Source organism: Chelonoidis abingdonii, chromosome 2 (genome assembly GCF_003597395.2).
Source record: "Chelonoidis abingdonii isolate Lonesome George chromosome 2, CheloAbing_2.0, whole genome shotgun sequence".
Lineage (NCBI taxonomy): Eukaryota > Metazoa > Chordata > Testudines > Testudinidae > Chelonoidis > Chelonoidis abingdonii.
This window is the reverse complement of record NC_133770.1, coordinates 207,311,814-207,339,268: the sequence shown is the minus strand read 5'-3', so window position 1 is coordinate 207,339,268 and position 27,455 is coordinate 207,311,814. Positions and strand designations below refer to the sequence as shown.

The 27,455-nt window shown below is 44.9% G+C and overlaps 1 protein-coding gene across 5 annotated transcripts in view; it reads right to left on the bottom strand.

The window, feature by feature from the left end:
* The window catches only part of MPPE1 (metallophosphoesterase 1), a 29,167-nt gene extending 2,383 nt beyond the window's left edge, over window positions 1-26,784 (bottom strand). Inside the window, exons 1-10 of one of the 5 annotated variants that reach the window (XM_032789424.2) lie at window positions 26,552-26,784; window positions 26,195-26,271; window positions 14,432-14,804; window positions 8,630-8,738; window positions 7,475-7,578; window positions 5,691-5,771; window positions 3,451-3,559; window positions 1,880-1,954; window positions 1,648-1,770; window positions 745-885 (exon numbers count right to left, since the gene is read on the bottom strand). In XM_032789424.2, coding sequence (XP_032645315.1) covers window positions 745-885; window positions 1,648-1,770; window positions 1,880-1,954; window positions 3,451-3,559; window positions 5,691-5,771; window positions 7,475-7,578; window positions 8,630-8,738; window positions 14,432-14,742 — 1,053 coding nt within the window. In that variant the 5' untranslated portion in view covers window positions 14,743-14,804; window positions 26,195-26,271; window positions 26,552-26,784. The remainder of the gene's footprint in view (window positions 1-744; window positions 886-1,647; window positions 1,771-1,879; window positions 1,955-3,450; window positions 3,560-5,690; window positions 5,772-7,474; window positions 7,579-8,629; window positions 8,739-14,431; window positions 14,805-26,194; window positions 26,272-26,551) is intronic. The other 4 variants (XM_032789456.2, XM_032789466.2, XM_032789441.2 and 1 more) reach the window with 4 other exon arrangements.
* Window positions 26,785-27,455: the final 671 nt, after the last annotated feature.

The following is a 27,455-nucleotide window of genomic DNA, read 5'->3' as shown; positions in this document are numbered from 1 at the left end:
AAACCAAAGAGTAATGAGATTTGAGTTTCTTTTCCCCATGCACAAGATGCTGAAAAGTAAACAAACTGATTGTAGGTTTTGCTATTTAAAACAGAACTTTTCAAAAACTTGAATTATTGTAGAACTGGTTGTTTTCTCCATCTCTATGTGGTACATATTAAACAAGATACATACTGTACACTGGAACTATCTGATGGAGCTTAACCAACGTTCTAAGTGAAATTAGAAAATGTGTGAATTGAAACTAATGAGGCAGATTATGAGAAGACAAATGAAAACTTGCCCGCTCTGAAGTGGTTAATGGGTGAGTCTGACAGGCAAGAAAGCCATGTAGAAATCCGAGATAGATATGGTCTTATTTTCATAGTAGATAAATCAGCCAAGCAAAACTAGCCTTTCTACAGTTCAGTGCATGGTACTGATGATTTTTTTTTAATTTTTTTACAAGTCAATAGTTTACCCTGCACCCTCTTTATAAGAAACTCTGTTACACATGCTTTTTACAAATATACAAACTACACCTCTAACAGCACTTCCTTGTACCACACAACCTGTGTGGCTCTCCTGATGTGCTTTATAAAGTGGATGCAGTGTATTAAGTAAATGTTGGGTTTTGAGGGAGAGTGGGTGTTCTGCCTTTTTAAACAAAACAAACAGGTAGCAGCAGTTTAATAAATAGCTGATTGCCATGTTGATTTATATTTATGAAAGTTACCTGACAAAAATAAAAATCTTTAAATTTACCATGATGAAACTAGGGTTGTTTCTGTTCCTCCAGCTAAATGATGGGACACTGATTTCTGGAATCTTCCCATTATGCAACACTTCACATGCACTGTGGGTATGGCCACTCAGAATCAAACGGGGATGAAACCACCATAACAGCTATAGTGGAAACAGTACAAAATTACAAACATGAAAAATTAATTAGAATTTATGTTTAAAGTCATCACACAGTTTAATATCTAGTTTTGCTTCCAATGGGCTCTCCTTCCATATTACTACTTGGGCTACTATTTTTGCAGAGTATTTTGTGAAATCCTCGTGTCTTCCACTAATACAATATTCATATTTTAATATGAAATCACCCTAGTTGACCTTTATCACAAAAACAGGGTGGTAGTTTGTAATATTTTACTAGAGTGATCCTTATGAATTTGAACAACACTTAGTATCAAGTCTTTAGCACCACAAATAGAAAACCTGGGTCTTAAATGAAGAGTAGCACTGATTTGGAGGTGATCTGCCCTCAGACTTGAACACATACGTTTCTGCTGTAGGAAAAATCTCATTTATTGGGAATGTTCTGTTTATCATCAGTAAATCAGTGAAAGTAATGTTTTTTGAGTGCTGGACAAGATCACTGACTTTTTCTATTAGTCCTACTAAAAATGGGTTACCCCATAGTACAAAATGCTACACTGAGCATAAATGCTCTGCAGCAGACTGAGTGTCCCTGGACTTATCATGTAGAGCCCAGCAGGTCTATGAGCAGTCTCCCCCAGGCCTCACTAAACCAGGAGGAGCTGTGTGTTCAGCTTATCTCAGCTAACATTTGCTTTTTCCAATATTATATACATAATTAAGGATTTCAGGAAGCACTGTAAAGTTACTGTGATATTAAATAAAGTTGTTAAATTACCAAACCTTTTGTGAAGCCTCTCTAGAAAGTACATCATACTTTTCTTTAAATGGGATATTCTTTTCCTCTGGAAGAGCAGAATCTTCTCCAATACATTCAGCGTCACTTCTTCTGTAAAGAGGGTAATGCTGACAGGGATTCAAAGCAAGAGCCAGTTGTTAGCTAATGCAGCCTTTTATAAAATGTTGATAAATATGCTGAAATGGTGAAATCCTGCCCACCTAATCCCCAACACACCTGTAAAAGGATTGGTTCTGAAGCTGGAAGCTGTTCCATACCATTGCATCTTTTGTTGGAATGATTCTGTTCCTGCTAATAAAATCAAGCCAGACAAACATAATTGTGTCTGTGCAGCACTAGTTCTGTATTTATTACATGCTTGGAGGGCCAGGACAGAAATGCAAAATTGAAGACCATGTAAGATATTTTCCTCAAAAAAAGCACAACACAACAACTAGTACTGTATAAGGATTATTGCAAAGTACTTGTTTACAGTGTCTATCAGAGAAACTAATCATATGAGATCTTACAGAGTAAAATCAGAGGATAGAAATTAAGAGGTATAGGTAAGGGAGAAAAGCTGTATGATGGGATGATTTGAAGAGAGCTGGTGCTGTGTAGGAAGTCTGTTCCAAATGGCAGGTGATCCAGAGCACACCTCACAGAGGTCACATTGTGAAGGGATAGAGAAGAGGATGGAACTACGTGAACTTGCTTCAGGCTTCTGTTCATGAAGTGTTTTCAAAATCAAATCAAGACTGCCAATTAGAACTGGACTTTAATGAACAAGTTGCTAGTGAAATTTTTCGAGGAGGCCATGGATGCAATTGCACTCTCTCTGTATATATCAGAAGTTGGCAGCAACACTTTACAGAACATGCTGAACCACAGAGAACTGGAATAGCTACACTGAAGGCAAGAGGATATGAAAGCATGCTTGATGATTTCAGCAGTCGTGGGAATCAAATTAGTACTATTCGGAGGCAGCGTTGGACAGATAATGGCAACATGCAAGTCTGCAGATCCAGGAGATATGGGATGAATGTAAAATTCACCATCAAGAATGCAAAGGTTTCCATTAAGATAGGAAAGAGGAAATAAGGTAGTTTGATACGCTTTTTACTTAAGAAAAATTGTACTGATGTAGTGGAAGGAAATTAAGGTAAATTCACAAATTAATTTGGTCAAGACGGAGGAGTGTTTAAAAAGAGTACATTTGAAAAGCCACATGAGAGCTCAGGTTAGGAGGAGACATGACAGGCAAAAAGGCAGATAGAAAAAGGCACTGTCCATGTAAGAATAATACTTAAATCGGAAAGTGCTTTACAAAGGAGAATAACTATTAACAATTTTACAGATGGGGAAATTGAGATGAAGTGACTTGCAGGTCAGTGGCAAAGTGAGGAACAAAATCCAGGTCTCCAGACTTCCTAGCCATTAGACTATGCAGGCTACCTTACAAGATCAGAGACCAGCGTAAATGATATTACATGTGGCAGAGAAAAAGGCTACAGAATTTTGCTGACGGAGAGATAACAGAGCGGACAAGATTGAAGACCTGTGCCCCAGTCTTTCTGAAGTTAGCAGAAAGACTGGGGCAGGGGGAGTCAGCAACATGCACACTGAAATACACTGTGAATATGGAGGTAAGAATGATCAAGGAGACAAGGCCAGAGCACTATGAGAGGAAGGACAAAACACAAACTAGAGACTGAGATTTTTTCAAAGGAGAAGAATCTGACTTCCAGCCTGACTATAACTGCAACTCCAACTCTGCAATTACAGTGAATGGACTATTGGACTCTTACCTGTTGGGAACAATTCAGTTTATGAGAAAGCTTCATGAGCTTTGCCTCTGCCCTGCTGCAGATAGTGCACCCATCACCGTCCAAGGCAACACTGTTCACCATGACAAAGCTGGGGGAGAACAGAGGGAATGGGGGAAAAAACAATTGTTAGGTCTCCAGGCACTAGGGGTGAGAGATGAAGCCCTTCTTTAAAAAAAAAAAAAAAAAACAAGTTCATAATTCAGAAAAAACACTCAGTGTATGAAATTCAATAACAACTGTGCCCAGACCAGACACTAGAGGTTCTCAAACTTTATTGCACCGCGACCCCCTTCTGCCAACAAAAATTACTTCACGGCCCCAGGAGAAGGGACCAAAGCCTGAGCCTGCCCAAGCCTCACTGCCCTGGCAAAGCCCGAGACCCACTGCTCTGGACAGGGGGGCCAAAGCTGAAGCTCAAGGGCTTCAGCCCCTCAGGCAGAGGTCCTGCAACCTGAGCCTCACCATGCAGGGCTGAAACCGTCAGACTCTGGCTTCAGCCGTGGGTGGTGGGGCTCAGGCTTCCACCCTGGGCCCCAGGAAGTCTAAGCCAGCCCTGGCAACCCTGGTCACTTTGGGGTCCCAATCCACAGTTGGAGAATGGCTGCACTAGTCGTATCTCTCAAATACCAATACTGCATGCTACCACAGCTTTCCATAATCACCCATTTTATTGTTGACACTAATCTAGTCAGTCAGGTTGCATAGCAAAGTTTAGATGCTGTGATGAATCTGATATCCACATAATTTGTGAGACACTGTTTAAAATTATATCCTCTTGCAGTGCAATAATCCATAACATTGAAATTTGAAGGTGAGAAGTTGCTTTGGCACTTGTATCTCAGAAGCCAGAGAGGCCTTGTGAGCAATGTTAAAGCAAAGCTATACTGCATTTGGCAGCCTCTGCCCAGGGAAGGCCCCACAAATGAACCTGGACCTTGTGTACAGGTTGCCAGCAAAGTGCACCGGAGGGGTGTGATCTGTAAAACACTCTAACATGCCCTGTAGAGGGTGCAAGATGCAGGGCAGTTACAGCACAACACACAGCCTTCTGCCACTGCATAGGCAAGCCCTTAGTTTGATTCACACTTAAAGAAAAGTGTCTCTCCCTTAACCATGGGTCTCTGGCAAAGCAGGGTAGAGAAGCTTTCACTGTAGTTACTTAACTCTACCTTCGCTGTAGCTTTTAAATAAACAATTTTTCTTGCTACTAGGCTCTTACCTGTCACAAGTATAAATAGCACTTATTTTTATATTAGGCCAGCCTGCTAGCCCACAGAGAAAGGACATTTCACAGCTCAGCATGCAGGAGGAGGGAACAGTCGTGTGCTTATATACAAAAGTGAGCTAGGTTCCATCATGGAAGGGTTGCTGGCAAAAAGCATATCTTAAATTGCTGCCAACATTTTTCACTAAATAGCTACTTGTTGTACTAGTGTTCTAGAACACATTTACCAAGCAGTATTAATAAGGCAAACTCATTTCAATGAGCAGATGGGTCAACTGAGTACTATACACAGAGTCTGGAGTAAGGAGAGGATGTTAGTCCCTGTTTAATGACTATTTTAAGAATGTTAGCTGAAATGTGTGTTCAGGGTCACAGACTTGAGTAATACATGGTTGTATTAAACTGGAGGTCTATTTTCTCATAAGCCTGCATGAAGCACACGTTCTTTCACGGGTGATATAGCACTTCCAGCCTGATTAGAATACTCGCTTAATGTTTAAAAAAATTAAGTGATACATTTGTAGCCTTCATTTCCTACATTCTTGTGAATTAATGTATGTGGTCAGAATATAAGTCAGAGTGTAGATGAGTACAATGTATTTCCCTTCACTTTATCTGACAAAAAAAAATTCTGATGTCTTTCAGCCCAGAGCCCCCTCCCACATTCCAAACCCCTCCCGCATCCCAACCTCCTGCCCCAGCCCAGTGAAAGTGAGTGAAGGTGGGGGAAAGAGAGCAACGGAGGGAGGGGGGAAATAGAGTGAGTGGGACGGGGCAGATCCTGGGTTGATCTTCAATTCAAAAAGTGATCTTGTGCATAAAAAGATTGGAGACAACAGCTTTATAGTATTTATAAAAAACACATTTCTTGGGAGTAAATGTTTTATGTTTAACAAATATTCATGAGAACACACTACAATGGGTTCAGGAAAATAAAAGTTTTAAAAAAAAGAACAATGAAAAAGCTCAAAATGTTGGCAAAAATTATACTCACTTTACCCCCTTCCGGATTATTAGCTTTCCTGAGGTGAAGTTGAAAACTTTTGCAAACCGTTTTAACTTGTAAGGAGTCATTCTGTGTTTAAAAGACAAAAGCAGTATGATGCTCAGAAACTTGTCATTATAAGTAATTTTATATAGCTGTGTTACAGATTTAAATGGCAATTCCCTAACAGGTACTGCTCCATGATCCAGATTAGACCTTAAAACAGAGATTCTCCATGGGATGGATACAGCCTCTCTCAATCTGTTCTGGCCCCAGAGCAAGCATAACCAAGCCAGGGAGTATTGCCCCCAGTACAAGAACAATGTGAAATACAACAGATGCAAAATTACCCTCTCTGATGCTCAGAGTAGGGAATGGGGCAGAATATCCACAATACCTTGGCTGCATTTTTGGGTCACTGCAGCACAGCATGAGTTATAGCAGCAGCCTGACCATGATGTGACCTTGAAGACACCTTTACAGGGCACTCCTAACTCTCACTCTGTGCACATGAGCTACACCCACAGTCTGGCTCTAAAAATGCAACCCAGCCCATCTTAACTGATGCTTGAAGACAAAAGCCTAAATAATAAAAAAAAGCCTGACTCACATGGAAGCCAACAGTTAATACTGCCAAATCCTGTGAATTAATGGTGAGTCATGGGATTTTGGAACCTGTAGGAGGTACTCTCACAAAGACCCAAGCAGCCACTCCTTTCACACAATTTTCAGGGCTGGTCACACAGGCAGAGCTCAAGTGAGAGCCTCTGGAATTGAGAAAAACAGATCTGCCCTTGCCATTGAGCCCTGCCTTCACATATGGATTGGCACTATCTCAGTGGTAGCAGAGAGAGAGTCCTGGGACAGCAGGACACAGAGAAAGATGTAGGTGGAGGGAAGGAGTCAGGAAAAAGCTACTGTTGAATCTGGGGCCCAACAGCATTACACCCAACCCCACCCCACTACTTGCTCTGCTGTGGACCCAGCAGCAGCTTTTCTCCAACGACACACAAACCCATTGCCAGGTCAGTGCTTGAGATGTAGGTGGAGGGAAGGAGTCAGGAAAAAGCTACACAGCAGCCACTCCTCCGGGGGGTCAGAGAACAGGTGCTGCCAGGTCCAGGACAGACAAATCCAAGGTGAACTTACTGTAACTTATTGGATAATTGATCTATTAATGTACCTGATCAAAGTTATGCAAACAAAGTCTGATTTTAAAATTATTTTTGAAATGCTTTCAATGTGAATGATTTAAAAAATAATGATTGTCTTTATCATTACTGCACTGAGATACAGATAGCTCTGCATGGCGTTTTGCAGTAATTAGCTAGGTGGGAGATGCTGTAAAGACATTAGTACATGTAAAGACCTTTCAGCTCACATAAATCCTTAATAGGAACACTTGATACATAAGAAGAGTATTTTGTGTTTCTTGGATGTTCATTTTCCAGTTCCAGTGTATAGCCCTTATCCAGCAGGAGAGAAAGTAAGACAGTAATAGAAAATGGATGGCAGTTGCCCTGTCTTAGGGGTTGAGGGAGAGGAAGCGGGAGCTCCATCTGAGAAGCCAGAGAGAAGCATGTATTAAAGGTTGACTCTTCAACCTGAACGTCTCACACATACTGGCAGAGGAATAGAGAGACATTAAAGTCAAAAGTCAGACTAAAAACCAACATTTGACTTTGGGGCCAATCTGATGTTATTTGATCTCTTGAGGCTGACAATACTGAGTTACTGTTTACATCCTGACATTTCATACCTGACAGTGCACTGAATTTTTCTGAAATACTTACTCATAGTGAAAGCCAATGTCATGGTTGCCAACAACCACCATTAGCTCAGTGCGAACTGGATGTCGGAACATTTTCTGAAACCGCCTGACATCATCTGCCCAGGCCTGCAGGAAAATTGTAAAAACTAATGATGTTGAAGACAACTATGAAAGGATTTAGCAGTAGGCTGTCACCTTGACATTTTCATGTTGTGTGTGCTTAGGTTGGGGAGAGCAGAAAGAAACTATTGGAAAAATCAAGTCCTGAGAGAATCACCAAATTTCAGTTTGTAGTCAACCCACTGGAAACTACCACTGCCAAGACGAGAGCAGCATCCATTGTATATCCTCTAAGACTGGAATATGGACAATATTAAAACAGCTATTAGTATCATTAATATTGCAACAACAATGAACTGGCATTAGAATTCAGGACACAAATAGAACTTTCTGACCAGCTATCAGGAAGGTCAGAGCCCCAAACACTAATACCCAGTAATGCACAGGCCTGACTGATTCCCTTGTTTATATTTGCAAAATTCATTTGCCAACAGCTTTAATACACTAGGCAATGCACTTCTTTGGGTTTCAGAAGGCCAATAATGCCTTTTAAAGTAAAAGGCTGGGTTAGTCATTTGCCATTCTAAAGTTTGGACTGTTGGCCACTCATGCTAATACTGTCAGTGTTTACACCTAGCATCATAGTGGTGGCCACAAACATTTATAAATGTTACCTCTTTTCCATACTACTCCCCTGATTATTGTTAGGAAGCACCACTCCTAATCCCCTTTTCACAGCCTCAGTACTTCATAAGCATGAGGAGGACTCCATTTAACTTGTATCTCCCCAGACATGCACATTCATCTCCTCTTAACCTTGCACTGTAGGGTGCTGGAGACCAACTCATTGCAAAAGACTATGCCTACTGCCTGATCTTATTTGTGCCCACACATACCCTCCACTCACACCGGAGTGCAACTGCCTTGCAGCGACTATGTCACACTACACTAGAAATTAGAGTCACGGCCTACAAATCTGCAATACATCAATTGTGGAAGAGGAAAATCAAATAAAGCCTGGCTTGCTCTGCATGCCACTTATTTCCAGGAAACCACATTTCTTTTAAAGCAGTTCAGCATTTTCTGACATTAAAACCAGTAGATGTGGACCTTTTACCTGGGAGGAGCTCCACTTTCCTTCATCAAAGACGTCTCCTAGGATGAAAACAATATCTGGCTCCAGTAACGACAAGGCAGTTTGGAAGGCTCTCTCCATTTGCCATTCCCTAAGAAAGCGAAGCATGAAATCAACAGACTCTCTTAACTGCCTGATCCTTTACTCTGATTAAACAAGGACAACACTGCCCAACAGGACAGTGAAGCAGACTCTCAAAGACTGAAAGAGCTACTCTGAAACCCAGCTAGATTTTAAATGTCAGGTTTAACACAAGCTCCTGGGCTACCTCCCTGCTCCTCCCCACCATCAAAAACTATGATCAGCACCAGCTCATGGGGACACCAGACATGAAGTGCTGATACTAACCTTTTATCACAAGTTAATGGGTTATTTTCAAAGTATGTAAAAACTGCTCAGTGGAAGTATGTTGAATAATCACACACACTTGACCGACTGCATCTGTTCCTGCAGCAAAAGGTTTTGATTGCTCAGAACAAACCCCCATGCTGGATACTGAAACATCACTACAAATCATCTAACCAATGACACAAATTAAACCTCCAGATAAGCCAATTTAAAATGAGTAAATTACTATACTGCTATTTGCTAGACACAGGTAACAAATTTCCATTTCGTTAAAACCTTATAATGAATTGTGTCAAAATGGTAGTTGATAGAGCTGACACTAGTGTGCATAGGTAAGCCAGCAACTTTGCTATACAAGATCAAGCCACTGTTTTGAGTCCCCTAGGGACGAGCCTTCCTTTAGTAAATTTCATCCCGCAGTGATCTGAGCAAGGTTCTGCCGGGACACAGAATAAGCCAGATTCTGCTCTGGATTATAAACGTTAACACCAGTGAATTTGGCAGAAATATTCTAGACTTACACTACTATATCATGTGATCCCTGTCCTATACTGATACGTAATAACTACCTGTACTTAGTAGTTTTATTAGTAATAGCTTTTTCTCTAGGTTGAGTGCAGAACTGAAAGTGTTTAAGATGTCTTAATATCACATGAAATTTCCAGTGCTGAAGTAAAATAAATAAGGAAGTCTATCAGTTCATCTAATTAGAGTCATAGACTTTAAGGTCAGAAGGAACCATTATGATCATCTAGTCTGACCTCCTGCACAACCCTGCTCCTGCCCTAAAGGGCTTAAACCAGCCCTGGGAGGGGGCTGTGGCTGGAGAAAGCAGCTCTAAAAGGCTGGGCTGATTGGCGGAAGTGGCTGCAGATGAGGCCACGCCCCAAACAGACTCAGCTGGCCCTATAAAGGCAGAGAAGCCAGGGGTAGACAACAGTCTCCCTCTGCCTGTAGAGGGAGAAGGGCCTGACTGCAAGAAGCTAGAGACAGGGTACCTGAGTAAAGCAGGACTGGGGAAAGGCTGAGGAGCTGGGGAGCTCCAGCCTGGAAAGCCCCAGGCTGCGGCCTAGCATAAGGCCAACAGGTACTGGCAGTTGCAGGGGGCAGCCCAGGGGTAGGCCAAGGCAACAAGTCCAAACCCAACCTTGCCGGTGATGAGTAGGCTGATACTGCAGTCTGCCCCAGCTTGTGGGGCTAGATAATGACTGGCAGTAGCTTTATACTGAGATGAGGTGGGAATAGTGGGTGGGGGTTCCCCAGGGAGCGGAGATCCTAAGACTGAAGGGTTACTGCTAGGGGGCAACACCCCAGGTACAAGAGCACTGGGGTCCAGGGAGGGAGACGGAAGCCAGAGGACAGGTGGATCATCGGCCTGCAGAGGGTGCTCCTGGCTGGTAAAAGAGCTAATTCCCTGAGAGACCAGCAGGAGGCGCCGCAGGGGTGAGTGTGCACATCTACACTCACGCAACAAATCTCTAACCCAGTGGTCCTCAATCTTTTTGTGACCAGTAACACATTGGCAGGCACCAACAATTTTTCAAGACTTATTTTGTATTTGTACATTAAATAATACAAAAAACCATATTTAATATAACATAATATATGAATCCAGAGAGAAGCCGGAGAAAAGCCGTGAGGACAGAGAACACTGGTGCCCACAGCCCTGGAGTACTCTGTCTCCAGCAGGCGCAGGGCCCCAGATTCTCTTCTCTGCTGGGCACTAGGTGGGCTCCGCACCTTCCGGGGACCGAGAACACCAGCACCTGCATTCCCAGGGTTCTCTGTCCCCGGCAGGCGCAGGGCCACGGCTTCCCTCCGGCTTAAGCCGCGGCCCCACACCTGCCAGGGACCAAGAACACCAGCGCCTGCAGCCCCAGAGTTCTCTGTCCCTGGCAGGCGCAGGGCTGCGGCTTGTCTCCCCTGCTGGGCACTAGGCAGGCCCTGCACCTGCCGGGAACAGAGAACACCGCGCCCACAGCCTCAGTTCTCTATCCCCGGCAGGTCCCCTGTTGGGCACTAGGCAGGCACACAAATGCCCCGGCGGGCACCATGGCACCCGCAGGCACCATGCTGGGGACCACTGCCCTAACCTATGTCTGAGCCACTGAAGTTATCAAATCATGGTTTAAAGACTTCAAGGTGCAGAGAATCCTCCAGCAAGTGACACGTGCCCCACACTGCAGAGGAAGGCGAAAAACCCCCAGGGCCTCTGCCAATCTGCCCTGAAGGAAAATTCCTTCCCAACCCCAGATATTGCGATCAGCTCAACCCTGAGCATGTGGGCAAGATTCACCAGTCAGACACCAAGAAAGAATTCTCTGTAGTAACTCAGATCCCACCCCATCTAACATCCCATCACAGGCCACTGGGCATATCTACCACTAATAGTCAAAGATCAATTAATTGCCAAAATTAGGCTATCCCATCATACCATCCCCTCTATAAACTTATCAAACTTAGTCTTGAAGCCAGATATGTCTTTTGCCCCCCACTGCTCCCCTTGGAAGGCTGTTCCAGAACTTCACTTGAAACCTTCCTCTAATTTCAAGTCTAAACTTCCTGATAGCCGGTTTATATCCATTTGTTCTTGTGTCCACATTGGTACTGAGCTTAAATAATTCCTCTCCCACCCTGGTATTTATCCCTCTGATATATTTATAGAGAGCAATCATATCTCCCCTCAGCCTTCTTTTGGTTAGGCTAAACAAGCCAAGCTCTTTGAGTCTCCTTTCATAAGACAGGTTTCCATTCCTCAAATCATCCTAGTAGCCCTTCTCTGTACCTGTTCCAGTTTGATTCATCCTTCTTAAACATGGGAGACCAGAACTGCACACAATATTCCAGATGAGGTCTCACCAGTGCCTTGTATAACGTACTAACACCTCCTTATCTCTACTGGAAATACCTCGCCTGATGCATCCCAAGACCGCATTAGCTTTTTTCATGGCCATATCACATTGGCGGCTCATAGTCATCCTGTGATCAACCAATACTCCAAGAGGTCCTTCTCCTCCTCTGTTACTTCCAAATGATGCATCCCCAGTTTATAACAAAAATTCTTGTTATTAATCCCTAAATGCATGACCTTGCACTTTTCACTATTAAATTTCATCCTATTACTATTACTCCAGTTTACAAGGTCATCCAGATCTTCCTGTATGATATCCTGTCCTCTCTGTATTGGCAATACCTCCCAGCTTTGTGTCATCCGCAAACTTTATTAGCACATTCCCACTTTTTGTGCCAAGGTCAGTAATAAAAAGATTAAATAAGATTGGTCCCAAAACCGATCCCTGAGGAACTCCACTAGTAACCTCCCTCCAGCCTGACAGTTCACCTTTCAGTATGACCCATTGTAGTCTCCCTTTAACCAGTTCCTTATCCACCTTTCAATTTTCATATTGATCCCCATCTTTTCCAATTTAAGCTAATAATTCCCCATGTGGAACCGTATCAAATGCCTTACTGAAATCGAGGTAAATTAGATCCACTGCGTTTCCTTTGTCTAAAAATCTTTACCTTCTCAAAGAAGGAGATCAGGTTGGTTTGGCACGATCTACCTTTTGTAAAACCATGTTGTATTTTGTCCCAATTACCATTGACCTCAATGTCCTTAACTACTTTCTCTTCAAAAAATTTTCCAAGACCTTGCATACTACAGATGTCAAACTAACAGGCCTATAGTTACCCGGATCACTTTTTTCCCCTTTCTTAAAAAAATAGGAACTATGTTAGCAATTCTCCAGTCATACATGTACAACCCTGAGTTTACAGATTCATTAAAAATCTTGCTAATGGGCTTGCAATTTCATGTGCCAGTTCCTTTAATATTCTTGGATGAAGATTATCTGGGCCCCCGATTTAGTCCCATTAAGCTGTTTGAGTTTGGCGAGTTCGGCTTCTGCCTCGGATGTGGTAATATCTACCTCCATATCCTCATTCCTATTTGTCATCCTACCATTGTACCTAAGCACCTCATTAAAGACTGGGTCAATGTATTTGTTTAGCCATACCTAGATTATCCTTAACCTCCACTCCATCCTCAGTGTTAAGCTTTAGGTCCCACTTCTTTCTTTGTTTTTGTCTTATTTATATGGCTATAGAACCTTTTACTATTGGTTTTAATTCCCTTTGCAAGGTCCAACTCTACATGGCTTTTGGCCTCTCTCACTTTTTCCCTACATGTTCTGACCTCAATAAGGTAGCTTTCCTTGCTGATCCCTCCCATCTTCCATTCTTTGTAGGCTCTCTTTTTTTTAAATCACCTCTCTAAGATGCGTGCTCATCCAGCTTGGTCTACAACTCCTGCCTATGAATTTTTTCCCGTTTCTTGGGATGCAGGCTTCTGATAGTTTCTGCAATGGACAACTGGACAATGCAAGCTCACATAGGAAGGGACACTACATCTAAAAGCATTCACTGTTTCTCCCTCTCAGGAGGGTGGAGCAAGGGAGACTCCCATCTGACTCACCCAAGTCTATTATCAGGGCTTGAACTCACTCTCCCCAATTCTTCCTTTAAGTACAGTTATGGTTATTAAAAGAGAAGAGTGTTCAGTAGAGATTGAGTTTGATGCCACTCAGTCACATAGCTCCTGCCATGGAAAAACGGATACTTTTCTTCAAAGTTCTGCTTCTCTATGGATTACCAGAGGGAAGCAATGCGGTTTAGTGGATTAGGCATGGGGTTGGGAGAGCTTGATTGTAGTCCTGGCTCTGGGTACGTCCAGACTACCTGCCGTATCGGCGAGTAGCAATCGATTTATCGGGGATAGATATATCGCATCTCAACTAGACGCGATATATCGATCCCCGAACGCGCTCCCCATCAACTCCGGAACTCCACCGGAGCGAGCGGCAGTAGTGGAGTCGATGGGAGAGCCACGGACGTCAATCCTGCGCCGTGAGGACGGGAGGTAATTCGGAATAGGATACTTCGACTTCAGCTACGGTATTCCCGTAGCTGAAGTTGCGTATCGTACATCAACACCTCCCCCCACTGTAGACCAGGCCTCAGTGTGACACTGGACGAGTTACTATCAATTCCCCCACCCTGCAGACAGGGATACTATTCCTGACTAGCAGGGCTGTTGTGGAGATCAACTACTTCATTTTTGTACAGCACTGTATAATTTATAAATATTATTATAAACTGAAGAGGATTCTCTGATCCAGACAATGCACTCAGAAGCTTATGGCAGCACAATACAACAGCAATACTAGCTACCGGGGTCTGCCAGAGCCTGCACTGATTAGACACAGTCTAATTCCCTAACCCTCCATTATTCTCTTCCCCCAAAATTCAGATAAGCAACTCAGAAGTCGGAGTGGCTACTTGCCCCAAATGCCACTACATTTAGTACTGCTTATACATGGATGCTAAGAAAAGCTTTAAAAAATTGGTTACACTATGTTCCTTAAATTCAGTTCTTACCTTCTTAATTTGTCTAGCCAATGCCCTTTGATTTCACCAAGCAGGTGGGTATCAGATAAAAACATGGCCTTCAAGACAGAAGCTGAAGACTGTCTGCTACTCCTGAGAGCTTCTATTTTAACTTCTGGCCAATGACACTGTAATATCACCACATAATAAACTAAGAATTCACAAAAGATTAACATCAAGACAACCAGACACAAAAGCTTCAGCAGAAAACAGCCTCTCTTCTTCAAGTGAAGGATCTTCATAGTGCCCAAGTCAGATCTCATCGAGAAGTTGTTCCCCAAGGGCAAAGCACCCTCCTTCATACAACAGGAAATGGTGGGGTCCAATCAGAGGTTCATATGGTCTCCACATTGGTACAGAATCCCTGCAGAAGCAATATACAATAAAAAGATATTTACAAGCCCAGTGTTCCAGTCATCAATAATCAAGTACAGCTCATTTACAAGATGAAAAGTCACATCCCAATTCCTATTAAATTACTACCATTATTTTGAAAGCCTTGGAGCCCTGTAACTAAAAACAAGAATCACAGTGGCAAAGTTGCTTTCCCAGACAAAGGAAATCTGAAAATCCATCCTGGTCTTTATCACAAGCTCAGGCTACTCAAATCACACCTCTCCTTCCCCCAATCTTCTAATTGTAAATTAATTCTGAAGAAGAATAGGTGTGTGATTAAGACTATAGAGGGCTGAGAGTCACAGTTTCTGGCTCTACCACAGGAAAAACTGACCTCAGGAAAAATTTCACTTAAAATCTCTTTGCCTCAGTAACATACTTCCTCTCTCCTCACAGAGCTGCTCCAAAGCTAAACTCATCATAAAATTATTGAGCTCTTCAGATTCTATAGAAATAAAAATTAGTAAAATAAAGTGAACCAGTTATTTGCTTGCTACTCTCCAGTACTGAGTTTGGCATAGCGCTCTTCTACACAAATCTCTAACTGCACCAGCCCACAGTTGTACATTATATTTCTAATATGGTTTTTATTATTTATAGTGTGAATAGGACAAGAGAGTTATAAAATCACATTGTGGGACTGGGTTGCAGCCTAGATCATGACATTTTTTCCTAACACCATCCTGTAGCTAAGCTGCCACATGGGCACAGCAAACCAAAGAAAGGGCTACAACACACACTCTACTATCTGAGTCAGACAACCGTGCACTTCCAGTTACCGGGGCCCAAAGAGAGCACTTATTATTGCTCTGAGCCACTCAATGCTGAAACTAGTTTGTGGGCTAGAAGAAGAGAATGGTCCCAGTGGACTGAAGCAAGTTAGCATACCTGTAAGCAAGAGCAGAATTTTATTTAACCTTTGCTAGAATAGGCCTGAAAACCAAAAACAAGGAAAGGAAATTTGTCCAGCAAGTGTCCTTTAATTCTTCTTCGAGTGCTTGCTCATATCCATTCCAGTTAGGTGTGCGCGCGCCGTGTGCACGTTCATCGGAAGATTTTTACCCTAGCAACACTCTGGGTCAGCAGGGCGCCCCCTGGAATGGCACCGCTATGGTGCCGGATATATACCCCTGCCGACCCAGCCGCCCTTCAGTTCCTTCTTACCGCCCGTGTCAGTCGTTGGAACAGTGGAGCGCAGCTTAGCTGACCTCCGCTTCCCTAGCTACTCGTAGTTCTTGTTTCTAGTATTAGTATAGTTAATAGCTTATATTATAGGGCTATCGTTATATACGTAGGTTTTATCTTGCTAACATAGTAGCGGGCTTAGGACTCCGCTTCGCCCCCCCGCAGTTTAACTGGCCAGGGGCTCATTATATAGTAAAATAGATGCTGGGCCTGCCCCTGCCGTTAGCGATGACCAGAGCGATCCCCACGACTCCTTGATGTTTTTAGATATTGGGGGGGGGGGAAAGAAACGGTGCCGAGCCCATGCCTATAAAGCGAAGTTTATAAAGATCGGCTTTTCTGCCGCTCACGATTGTGCCGAAGCTGGAGAAATCAGAACGGAAAGACTAAAAAAAAAGACCGCAGACCCATTTATATACCCCTGCCGACCCAGACGATAGCTTTGAAGCTACTGCCCATGTTGGGGTTGAGCAAGGGAGCGCACGAACTTGGCCTCCGAGCTTACCCGAACTACTCGTAGCTGGGTTATAGTTATAATCCTTTTATATACTATTTCTGGCATACTGATGTTGTTTTTCTTTGCTCGGAAGCCATACCGTTTAATAGATAAGCGGGGTCCTGGAGGAGCCCCCTTGCCGGCAACCGGTGCGAGCCCATGCCTGGCTCACTGGTTCTTAGTCCGTGCTTGGCCGCTCCTCAGGCCGTTGCGGACAGGAGAGGCCCACATGACTCCTGTTTACGGTGCCTCGGGGGATCGCACCCTGTGCGTTTTTCACAGCTAAGTGCCCCATTTGCAAGGCGTTTAAGCCGAGAACAAAAATGAGCGGCACTTTCTTTCCCTCCACCTTCTGCACTGAGCGCTGGCTACTCGGCGACAGAAGCGCCTCCTCGGCACCGGCAAACCCACTGGCACCGCCACAACTCCTACTGCACGAAGTCGACTCGTGGCACCGCTCCCTCTCTCCAAGAGGTTGAGGAAACCCATGCCGCACGTTGCCTCCTGCCAGTGCCCGACCAGCTCCCCGGCACGCGCCGTGGTTGAGCTCCCCTGCTCCTGCTGCTTCTGTGCCAACTGCACCGCAGCCAGAGAGCTCGTTTAAGTCGGATCGCCCGGCACCGACACCTGCCGCGGCACTGACAACTGTCGGCACCGTCGATCCCGGTCTACCACAAGGGCCGTTGAATCCAGTGCCTGGACGCTCCCCGCACGCGCCATGGTTGAGCTCTTACTGCTCCTGCTGCTCCGTGCTAAACTGCACCGCAGCCAGAGAGCTCATCTAAAGTCGCCAGACCGACACCTGCCCGGCACCGACACTGGCACCCGATCCCCAGTCCCACAACGTCTGCTGACTGCGCCCCGCGGCACCGTCGAATCCTGGTCCCACAAGGGCCGTCGAATCCAGGTGCCTGACAGCTCCCCAGTAGCACGTTGTGGTCGAGCTTACTGTTCCCACTCCACGCCGAGACGGGAGACATTTCCAACGACGAGGGATCTCATTGCCATGACAGAGTAGATGCTGCCAAAACCCCTGGCACCGCTGGTGCGGGTAATACAGTCTCTTGGCAAGCCTCCTTGATACGACCATCCTCTGTCAGCGCAGCAGAGCAGCACCATTCATGATCACGGTCCCGCAGACGCTCCAAGTTCCGTCGGCGCTCCCCTTCCCGACGCCACTTGCAGTCCCGATGCTGTTCTCCTCGGCACCGGTCGCACTCGCCGCACAGGTCGGTGTCCCGTTCACCGACCCGATAATCTCGCACCGTTCTGGCTCCCAGCACCGGCTACAGGCACTGTGACTCCGTAGCCGCTCCCAACCTCGAGATCTCGGTCGACCTCCCGGCACCGCTCTGGTCGCAGGTCCGGATCTCGTTCCAGGTACCAGTGCGCCTTGCGGTACCGGTCCCAGGTGCTGAGTTGGGCAAGTCTGGTAGAGTCAGAGACTCTGCCCATGGTTTTCAGCACCTCCATGGCCATCCGGACACGCATCAGTGTCTTCCCACGCGGACAGCTCTTGGCTCAGGACCGCGATTCTGGTGTGCCCACCAACAACTGAGAGCCATCAGGACCTCCTATGGAAGGGTAGCACTCAATGCGGACCTCCAGCTGCAGGAGGTCCCGGAGGTAGGGGACCCAGTATGGACATTCTATCGCGGCGGTTGCCCCACTAGAGGGCCCTACCCGTTTATTCGGACCATCCAGGCGAATGCCGATACTCTATGGAGGATATGACTACTTGTCTGTCCATCCTCCTCCCTGCTCACTAGTCATTCAGTTGGTTAAGAAAAGGAACGGGCATGGCCACAGGCGCCAGCCCCGAAATCGAAGGGGCTAGGCGAATGACCCTACTCAGCCGCAAGGTGTATTCTGCAAGGGCCCTATAGCCCTGCGTGGCAAATCAATAAGCCCTGCTTAGCCCCTATAATCATAACACCTGGATAACGGTGGAATAAATTTATGGAGCTTCTCCATCAAGACTCCCGCCAAGAGTTCACTGCCCTCTTGGAGGGAAGGGAAAAAAGGCGGCCAGAGCTTCTCTCCAGGCCTCGTTACCATGAGGAGCATCTCATGGCTTCAGGTTTCAAACTCCGGCCTTTCACGACTTACCATTTGTTGGTAAAGGCCTCTTTGCGGTGAAATCAACCCCAGGCTGCAAAGCCTGAAGGGCAACAGGGTCCTAAATGCGCTCTCTCTCGGCGTGCATACGCCGACAACCTACTGCAGGCCTTTCCGTCCCCAGCCACACCGCCACACTCTGTGCCTAGCCACAGATAGGACTTTGGCAGACAGCGCGGCTGAGGTGGTCGCAGACGACCGTCAGGACCCCTAGAGGGCCAAGATCGAGGCCCCTCGCAATCACGACCGGGACCAAAGACGAACTTTCGAAGGTGCGCCCGAGGGGCGTACTGGTTACAAGCGGGATCCACTCCTACTTCCTCTTGGCGTGGTCCCAGTTAACTTCAGTTCGCTGTTCCCTACACATGGTGGAGTATGGGTACCACCTCCAATTTGTTCCAACCCTGTCCCTCTTCAGGGACTCCTCTCGGGCGCAATTCCTCTTACAAGAGGTGCAGACGCCGATGGACGAAGGGGGCATTACTCCCCTTATTCCCTAATCCCCGACTCGTATGGAGGTCTCAGACCTATCCTAGACCTACGAGGACTCAACCAGATTTTATGATAAGGTTGAAGTTCCGCATGGTATCCCTGGGAACCATTATCCTTGTCCTTAGATCCTGGAGACTGGTATGCCGCCTCGATATGAAGGACGCGTACTTTCACATTGCCATCTCCCCTCCGCACAGGAGATACCTCCACTTTCTAGCCAACCATTGGTACTTCCAGTTTACGGTCCTGCTGTTTGGCCTTTCTACAGCCCACAGGCATTAACCAAGTGTGTGGCCGTAGTCGCCACCCACCTCCGCCGACGTCGGATATGCGTTTTCCGTATCTGGACGATTGGCTTATCTGAGGAGACTCCAAGACACAAGTCACTCAGCGTGTGGCATCGTCAAGGACCTATTCACATGTCTAGGCCTGATGATCACTATGGAAACATCCACTCTGGTTCCCACGCAGAGGTTAGACTTCCTAGGGGCTATCCTGGACTCCGAGCTAGCCGGATCCTGCTTACCACAGCCACGGTTTCAGGCGATGGCACCGATCATCCGAGGTCTGCAAACTTTCCCACGGGACCTCGGCTCGCACTTGTCTCGGTCTCCCGGGTCCCATGGCTGCCTGCTAGTTTGTAACCAAACACGCTAAGCTCTGCCTCTGTCATCTCCAAGTTTGGCTCAAATCAGCGTACCGCCCGGACAGGGGCCCAATGGTCACGATAGTCACCATTCCCTCGAGCACCCTAGGCTCCCTAGAATGTGGCTAACTCCCTCCCTGGTGTGGGCAGGGATGCCGCTCTATCCGCCCCAGCCTCACTGTCCCTGATGACGACGGATGCGTCATCTCTCAGCTCAGGTGCTCACCTCAGTAACCTTCGAGCTTAAGACCTTTGGTCTTCTCAGGAGCTGGCGTTCCACATCAATGTCCAAAAATGAGAGCAGTCTGCCTGGCGTGCCAGGGGGTCCAGCAGCAGCTGCGAGGCCGTGGCGTCTCAGTGTTTACAGCCAGCACAAACGGCCATGTACTACATAAACAACCTGGGAGGGACATGGTCCTCCTCCTTTTTGTCAGGAGGCCATCCATCTCTGGGACTTTTGCATAGCCCACTCGATAAATTCTGGTAGCATCCTTTCTCCTTGGCGCTTCGACTCAGCAGGTCTTTCCTGTCTCATGAGTGCTCGCCCTGCCTGATGTGATGCATTCTGTTGCCAGAAGTGGGGATTTTTCCCCACATATGGACCTGTTCGCTTACCGCGAGAACAGGAAATGTCCGAGGTTCTGCTCCTTCCAAGGTCTCTCCCCGGGACCGATCTCGGACGCTGTCCTCATGCCGTGGAAGGGCCAACACCTTTATGCCTTCCCACCAAATTCCCCCGGCTCATTGGGTCCTGCTCAACTTCGCAGGGGCAGGGCGCGCATCATCATGATCACTCCAGCTGGTCCAGGCAGCACTGATACGCCACGTTGCTCGGCCTGTCAATAGCCTACCCAATTACCCTGCCACTCCACCCAGACCTCATACCTCAGGACTTGCGGCAGACTTCGCCGCCCGGACCTGCAGTCTCTTCACCTCATGGTGTGGCTGCTACGTGACTATCAGGGTAGCAGGAAGCCTTCCACCTGGTCAACGTACCTGGCCAGGTGGAAGCGTTTTCTCCTACAGGTGCGAACACGCTTAAATCTTACTCCTGCTGAGGTCTCGATCCCCTCTATTTTGACTACCCTCTGGACTGCAACAGCAGGGGGCCTAGCGGTGTCATCGCCAAGGGTACACTTGGCAGCCATCTCTACCTTCCATCCAGGCTAAGGTGGTCGTCTGTGTTCTCACACTCTTTATTTATGGTTTCGAGGTTTCCTCAAGGGCTTGCAGCGCATACACCCTTAGGTACGCCGCCCAGCCCCCAACCTGGGACCTCAACCTGGGTAACCAGACTTATGTCTCCTCCATTCGACCCGTTAGCGACCTGCTCGCTGCTATACCTGTCTTGAAGACAGCTTTCCTCGTAGCCATTACATCGGCCAGACGAGTCTTCGAGCTCAGGGCTCTTATGGTGGTTCCATCGCCATACATTATTGTTCACAAAGACAAGGTGCAGTTACGAACCACACCGGCTTTCCTCCCTAAGGTGGTTTCGGCCTTCATGTTAACCACACTCAAACGCGATGGGGACAACAATTGCACTCCCTGGACGTCTGTAGAGCGCTCGCATTTATGTTGAGCGGACAAAACCATTTTGTAACACGCCCCAACTCTCGGTCGCAGTAGCAGACCGAAGGAAAGGCCTACCTGTTTCCTCTCAGGGATCTCATCTTGGGTGATAACGTGCACCGCACTTGTTATGATTTGGCTCACATTTCCCAAGCCACATCACCATGCATTCTACCAGGGCTCAGGCTTCATCTGCCGCCTTGCTGACTCGTGTACCTACCCACGAGATCTATCGCGCAGCTCCATGGTCCTCGGTCCATACCCTTGCTTCGCATTATGCTCTGGTTCAACAGTCAAGAGATACTGCAGCCTTGCTCAGCAGTTTTACATTCTGCCATATTTCACTCCGACCCCACCGCCTACATAAGGCTTGGAATCACCTAACTGGAATGGATATGAGCAAGCCACTCGAAGAAGAAAAGACGGTTACTCACCTTTGTAACTGTTGTTCTTCGAGATGTGTTTGCTCATATCCATTCCACACCCGCCCTCCTTCCCCTCTGTCAGAGTAGCCGGCAAGAAAGAAGGAACTGAAGGGCGGCTGGGTCGACAGGGGTATATATCCGGCACCATAGCGGCGCCACTCCAGGGGGCACCCTGCCGACCCACCGAGTGTTGCTAGGGTAAAAATCTTCCAACGAACGTGCATGCGGCACGCGCACACCTAACTGGAATGGATATGAGCAACACATCTCGAAGAACAACAGTTACAAAGGTGAGTAACCGTCTTTTTCATCATGCAAGTGGGTACTTTGTTTTGAAAAGGCTATTCTGTCACTTCATTTTCATACTGGCCACAGGCTCCCAAAAAAGTCTGTAGCAGGGGCCAAAACCGAGCTGGCCCTGCTGAGGACACATGGTTAGTGAATTGGGATGCTGTGACCAGGGAACCCTGTCTAGCAGTGGGCTGGAATGTGAGATTCCAGAAGTATAGGCCTTGGCCTGTCATTTGGAAGCGGTGTCTATGGAGAGACTGAGGGGGTCAAAGGTACAGCTCACCCTCGAAGCGTAACATATTCTATTACTACTACTAATAAACTAATAATGATGTATAGGAGGCACTGAGATGGGAAGGGAGAGCAGCCCAATATATTCACATTCAAATCATCCCAGAACACACTACGGCAAACGAGACTGCTTTCTGGCACAGTCACCAGAATTTAATAGGACTCTAAATTCAATATGATTTACTGACTTCAATTAATTTCGCTGTGTGAAAGCCTAACAGATTAAATGAATTTACCACACCCTCAAGGAAATCTACTAGAGGTTTGCAGTAAGGAGGAACAGATCTCTGGGGGCGACAGTGTTTTTAAAGGGGAATTCAGGAGATTTCAAAGTCTCGGTGACACAAAAAGTCTTTCCTTCTAGAGATTACTTTTTCAAACTGTCTTAACCCTAATCCAAAACAAATGGATTCTCCATCCTGACAGAGAGATCTGGCAGCATGCAAGACTAACAACAGTAAAGGAAAATCCAAAAAGGCCTGAGAGTGGACCTTTTCCTGGATATCGGGGGGGGGGGGGGGGGGAAGAGCACTTTCCTTCTGTTTAGAAGAAGAAATGCCAGTACTTTCAAAATAGCATCTCCTCTACAATCATTTGCAGAAAAATACTCTCTTTCTGGGGCAAGTGCCTGCAAGAAATAGCAAAAGAAGGGACTGCAGTCCTACAGGAGAGGAGGGCTGCTAGGTTAACCTTAGAGCAAAATGCCTAGTCCTCCATGTGCAGCCTCTCCCTGAATTTCACTTAGGAGACAGCAAAACATGCCGGATGCACCTGCTTTTAAGAGATAGCCACTTAGATTGTATTAACTGGAACAGGAACACAAGTGACAGTGTTTCTCTAAATACTTATTAATGGAAATTTGAATCAATATTAATGGGAAAGCTACAAAAAAATCAAGCACACTTTCTTTTAAAGATGAGAACTGGACATTTCATTATTTGCTTTCCTATGCTCTTAAGTATTAGGAGACAACAAATAATGGTAATACTTAGCACTTACATTAAACTTTTTATCTATAGAGATCTAAATATTTTGAAAAAAGGCACGTCAGCACCATTACCCAGATGGAGAAACAGAGGCATTTCAAATGTATACACTAATTTTGGAATCCTCTATGGCTCGGTCTGACATGCCTGTAGCCATTTTTCAGATGTTTTGGCAGGATTTTATTGGAATTCTGAGTAATCAGTACTTCTGAACACCAGGCCATACGATGGACAACTAAAAAGTAAGTCACCTTTTTGAAAGGGTCAGTGACTTGCCCAAAGTCAGCAGAAAGTCAATGACAGAATCAGGACAGAATTCAGCTCTTCCTACTACGAATGCTCTAAAACCAGTGGGCCAGGCAGCCTCTCAATAAGTCCCTGCCTTAAAGAAAATTAACGTTGGCAACATGCCAAAAGCATCTTACTTTCTCAAGAAAGCCTACACCTGATCATGAAGTTACCTCTTTTCAAACATGGATTTGTCAATGTTACCAATATTTAGAAACATTATCTTGTCCCAGACTGATGCCTGTTTGCTGTCTTGAAAAGGACTACACTTTTTCAATGTCATTTAATATGTTAACAGTAATGGGTCAACTTTGCTATGTGCTTCAGAGAAGTGCAGGAAATAATGCAAAGGCAAAAACCTCAAAATGCAGCAACTGCTCACTCATTAGATGATAGAAAACACTCAAACAGCCACAATACAATAACCTGCAAATGCACATTTTCTGTTCATTCAACTACATATGGATAGATTACGAGCAAGAAAATAGCTTCCACATATACAAGACAGCTCCATGCATACCCAAGTACATGCTAAATATCCTCTTTGTTCTTGTTTGTTGTCACCTCTGGTAAAACTTGATTTTCTCTCTTTCTTCATACTATGAATAGGGTCATTACCTCTCGTAAGTTGTCCTATGGAACAACAGCCATATTATGAAGAAAATGCATAGTTATATGACATTCTTTGGTTATTATGAAGAAAATGCATAGTTATATAATATTCTTCGGTTATGATACAAGAACTGTAACAGCAATCCAACATCCTACACCCAAATTAAATTTAGGAACCACAAGAATTACAACATTAAGCAAATCAATGGTCTGTCTAATCTGGTACCCTGTGTCCGACAGAGACCAGTACCAGATATTTCAGAAGGAGGAACAAAAAATCTCCCTAACAGTCAGAGTAGACTTATTTAAATTACTGATTTCAATCATGATTTAAATCATCAAGCAGGAAACTTTGATTTAAATCTGTGATTTTAATCTTGTTTTGCATTTGTTCTTTTTGTTTTCCTAAAGAAAAGCTGATCAACATTAAAACATGTTGATTTGCTACGAAATATTGTTGTCACACTAAATTTGGCACTTCTTAACCAGAAGGATGGGTAAATTATTTATAGCTTTAGTGTAAGAAATTATATAGTTTAACATGCATTTATTCAGATTCTTAATGTTTACATTTTTATGTTGGAAAATGATGAATGATGCTTTTCTTATTTACTAGATTATGGTTAATTTTTTTTTTACCTAAACCAGCTTTTAAAAGTATTATCAGCTGAATATAGCTACCTTAAATGTGCTGGATACATAAGGGGGGAGGGAGTAAGTTTATCAAAACATGTTTTGCATTTAAAGCTAACTGATTATTTAAAAAAGAGATAAGGTGTGTGAGATAATGAATTGTTTCTGGATATCTACTTCAAGATTTTAGAACTAATAGAGCTCATCCTTCTGCACAATAAGCTTTTCTGCTTTTTTCAGTAACTAGTTCATTCAAAGTTGAAATGAGCTAGTTGAATGAACATCCAGCAGTTCAGTGGTGTTTCTTTAAAACTTCAGCAGCAAACATCTACTGCTTGAATGTTTTATTTAAATAATTTCAGTAAGTTTAGTTTTAACATGGTTTATTTCAAATTTAATTTTAAATAGGTTTATTTGAAAACATTTAAATTTTTTAAAATCTGATTTGTAGAGGGGAAGAAATCCATTTTTATCCACCCAATGGTGGATAAAAGGCCTTTAGGGGAAGTTCTTTCAGACCTCAAAAGAATCCAGGTGGTGGATTTTTTGTTTCTGTAAACATACTGTAAGCTACTTGGTATAAAAATCAGGACAAGCAGAAACAATAAGACTTTCCCTTTCTCTTCCCTTTCCTGAAAACTCCAATTTCCTAGTAGACATCTGAAATTACTGGGGGGGGGGAAGGGAGAGGGAATAAGGAGATCTTAATAGAAGCAGTAGATAAACACCTCACAATAGAGTGGGGGGGAGGGAGTCATTCTTCTTTCAGCCAGTCAGGTCTTTCTTCACATTGCTTACATTTCTCACTGGGGACCCCATCCTGAAAGGTGCTGAGAGCATCATTGGCTGGCCTTACCCAGGACATGCCATGTCAGAACCACAAAAACTAAAGATCTGTGAAGAAGTCAATAAGTATACTTAGATGACTGGAAAAGTAAACTACAATTCCAGAAAAACCTCTAATCTCTGCTTCAAGAGAAAAAAAAAGCCATTGGCTACTTTACAAACTGAGCTGTGAAGCTACAAATAAGGCTGGGTTACCTTTGTTTTAACATCATTCTTACCTAGCATTTTAAACAAGGTCAGCATTATAAAACCACAGGATCTTGTTTGTATGTTCCATATTGAAAAGACAAGTGTAAAACAGAAACGTTTGTTAGGCAGACACATACCACACAAAGTTTTACCGTGCAAATCGTACCTCTCTCTAATACCAGGGTTCCATCTTTACTTCCTGCTGTACAGATTGTTATGGGGGAACCACAAACTATCAAAGGGCTGCCAAAGTATTATATGACTTAAAAGAAAATGTTAGTAAGTTACTTGAGTTGCACCAAGGCACGTAAAAGATAGAAGGCAAAAAACTTCAAGACCCTTCACATTCACAAATCCACGCCATTCTTAACAGAAAAAAAGGCAAATAAAACCTACAATTTCATAATCATTGTTCAACCGCTCTCCGGGAGCCTCTCTCTTCATTAAAAGACTTTTTACAAATCAACTTTCTATAATGCATCTGCACGCAAAGAGCTACGGGGGCGGCGGGGTGAAAGAACCGAGTCCTCAGTCATACAATAATCCAGGAAAATACAACCAGAAGCCAGAAAATACAATAATCCAGGAAAATACAACTAGTGGAACTGCCACTGAAAGGACCCCAGCAATAGCAGAAAACAATACCCCCAACAGACGGGGTAGCGGATCCTCTCTGCAATGCCCCTTGCGCCAGTGTTTCTGCTCCTGGCTGCTGCTAATCTGTAGCTCCTAGACTTTAGGGCTGCCGCAGTTGTCTGATCCGTGCACACAATTCTGGGTTACGGTTTGCTGCTACTGAAAGGAGATCCCGAGACCAGCCGAGCACAATTGGCACTCACAGCCAGGAACGCAGCATGACATCTCCTCGTACCGGCCAAATGAAACCCTGATTCGGATTGGCTGTTTTACCCTTCAACCCGGAGGTTCCGTCATTGGCCAGCTGCAGCTGAATTCTCGTTGGCTGTTTTCAATCACAGCTGAAATGCTCGTTCACAGCTGTACCTGCTCTCTTTTTCGATTGTAAAAGCTATTTTGAGGAAGACTGGGTGTAGTATATTGATCCACAGTAAATCCACACCATGTCTGCAGCCCGGTTACAGGATAGCTGTTTTCTGCCAGGTAGCATTAGAATGATTTGAAGGTCACAGTTAACACGCAATTAGACCCATCTCACTGGATGGAATGGAATTATTTTTTAACAATATCAAAGGACAACCGTATTGCTACTAGATATCCTAGCGTAGATGATTGTGTTGTTTAGAACTACACTTTTGATGAAGAATCTAAATAAGGAAAGGTTAAAGGACTTGTGCTTATTCTCATTCTAAAGGAAAGGAAACTGGGATCATAGTTTTGAAAGTTTTAAGACAGCATGGTAAAAGGGACAGCAAGGTTTTCACCTTCTTGATCCTTCTTAAATGGCTCAGGCACAGGCAATGTATTATAATAAAGATTTCTACATTATTCAGCAGACTTTGCAAACTGCAGGATTCCACCAGGGATGACAATTTTATTCCTCCTTGCTGTATATTTTTACGATGGTAAAAGA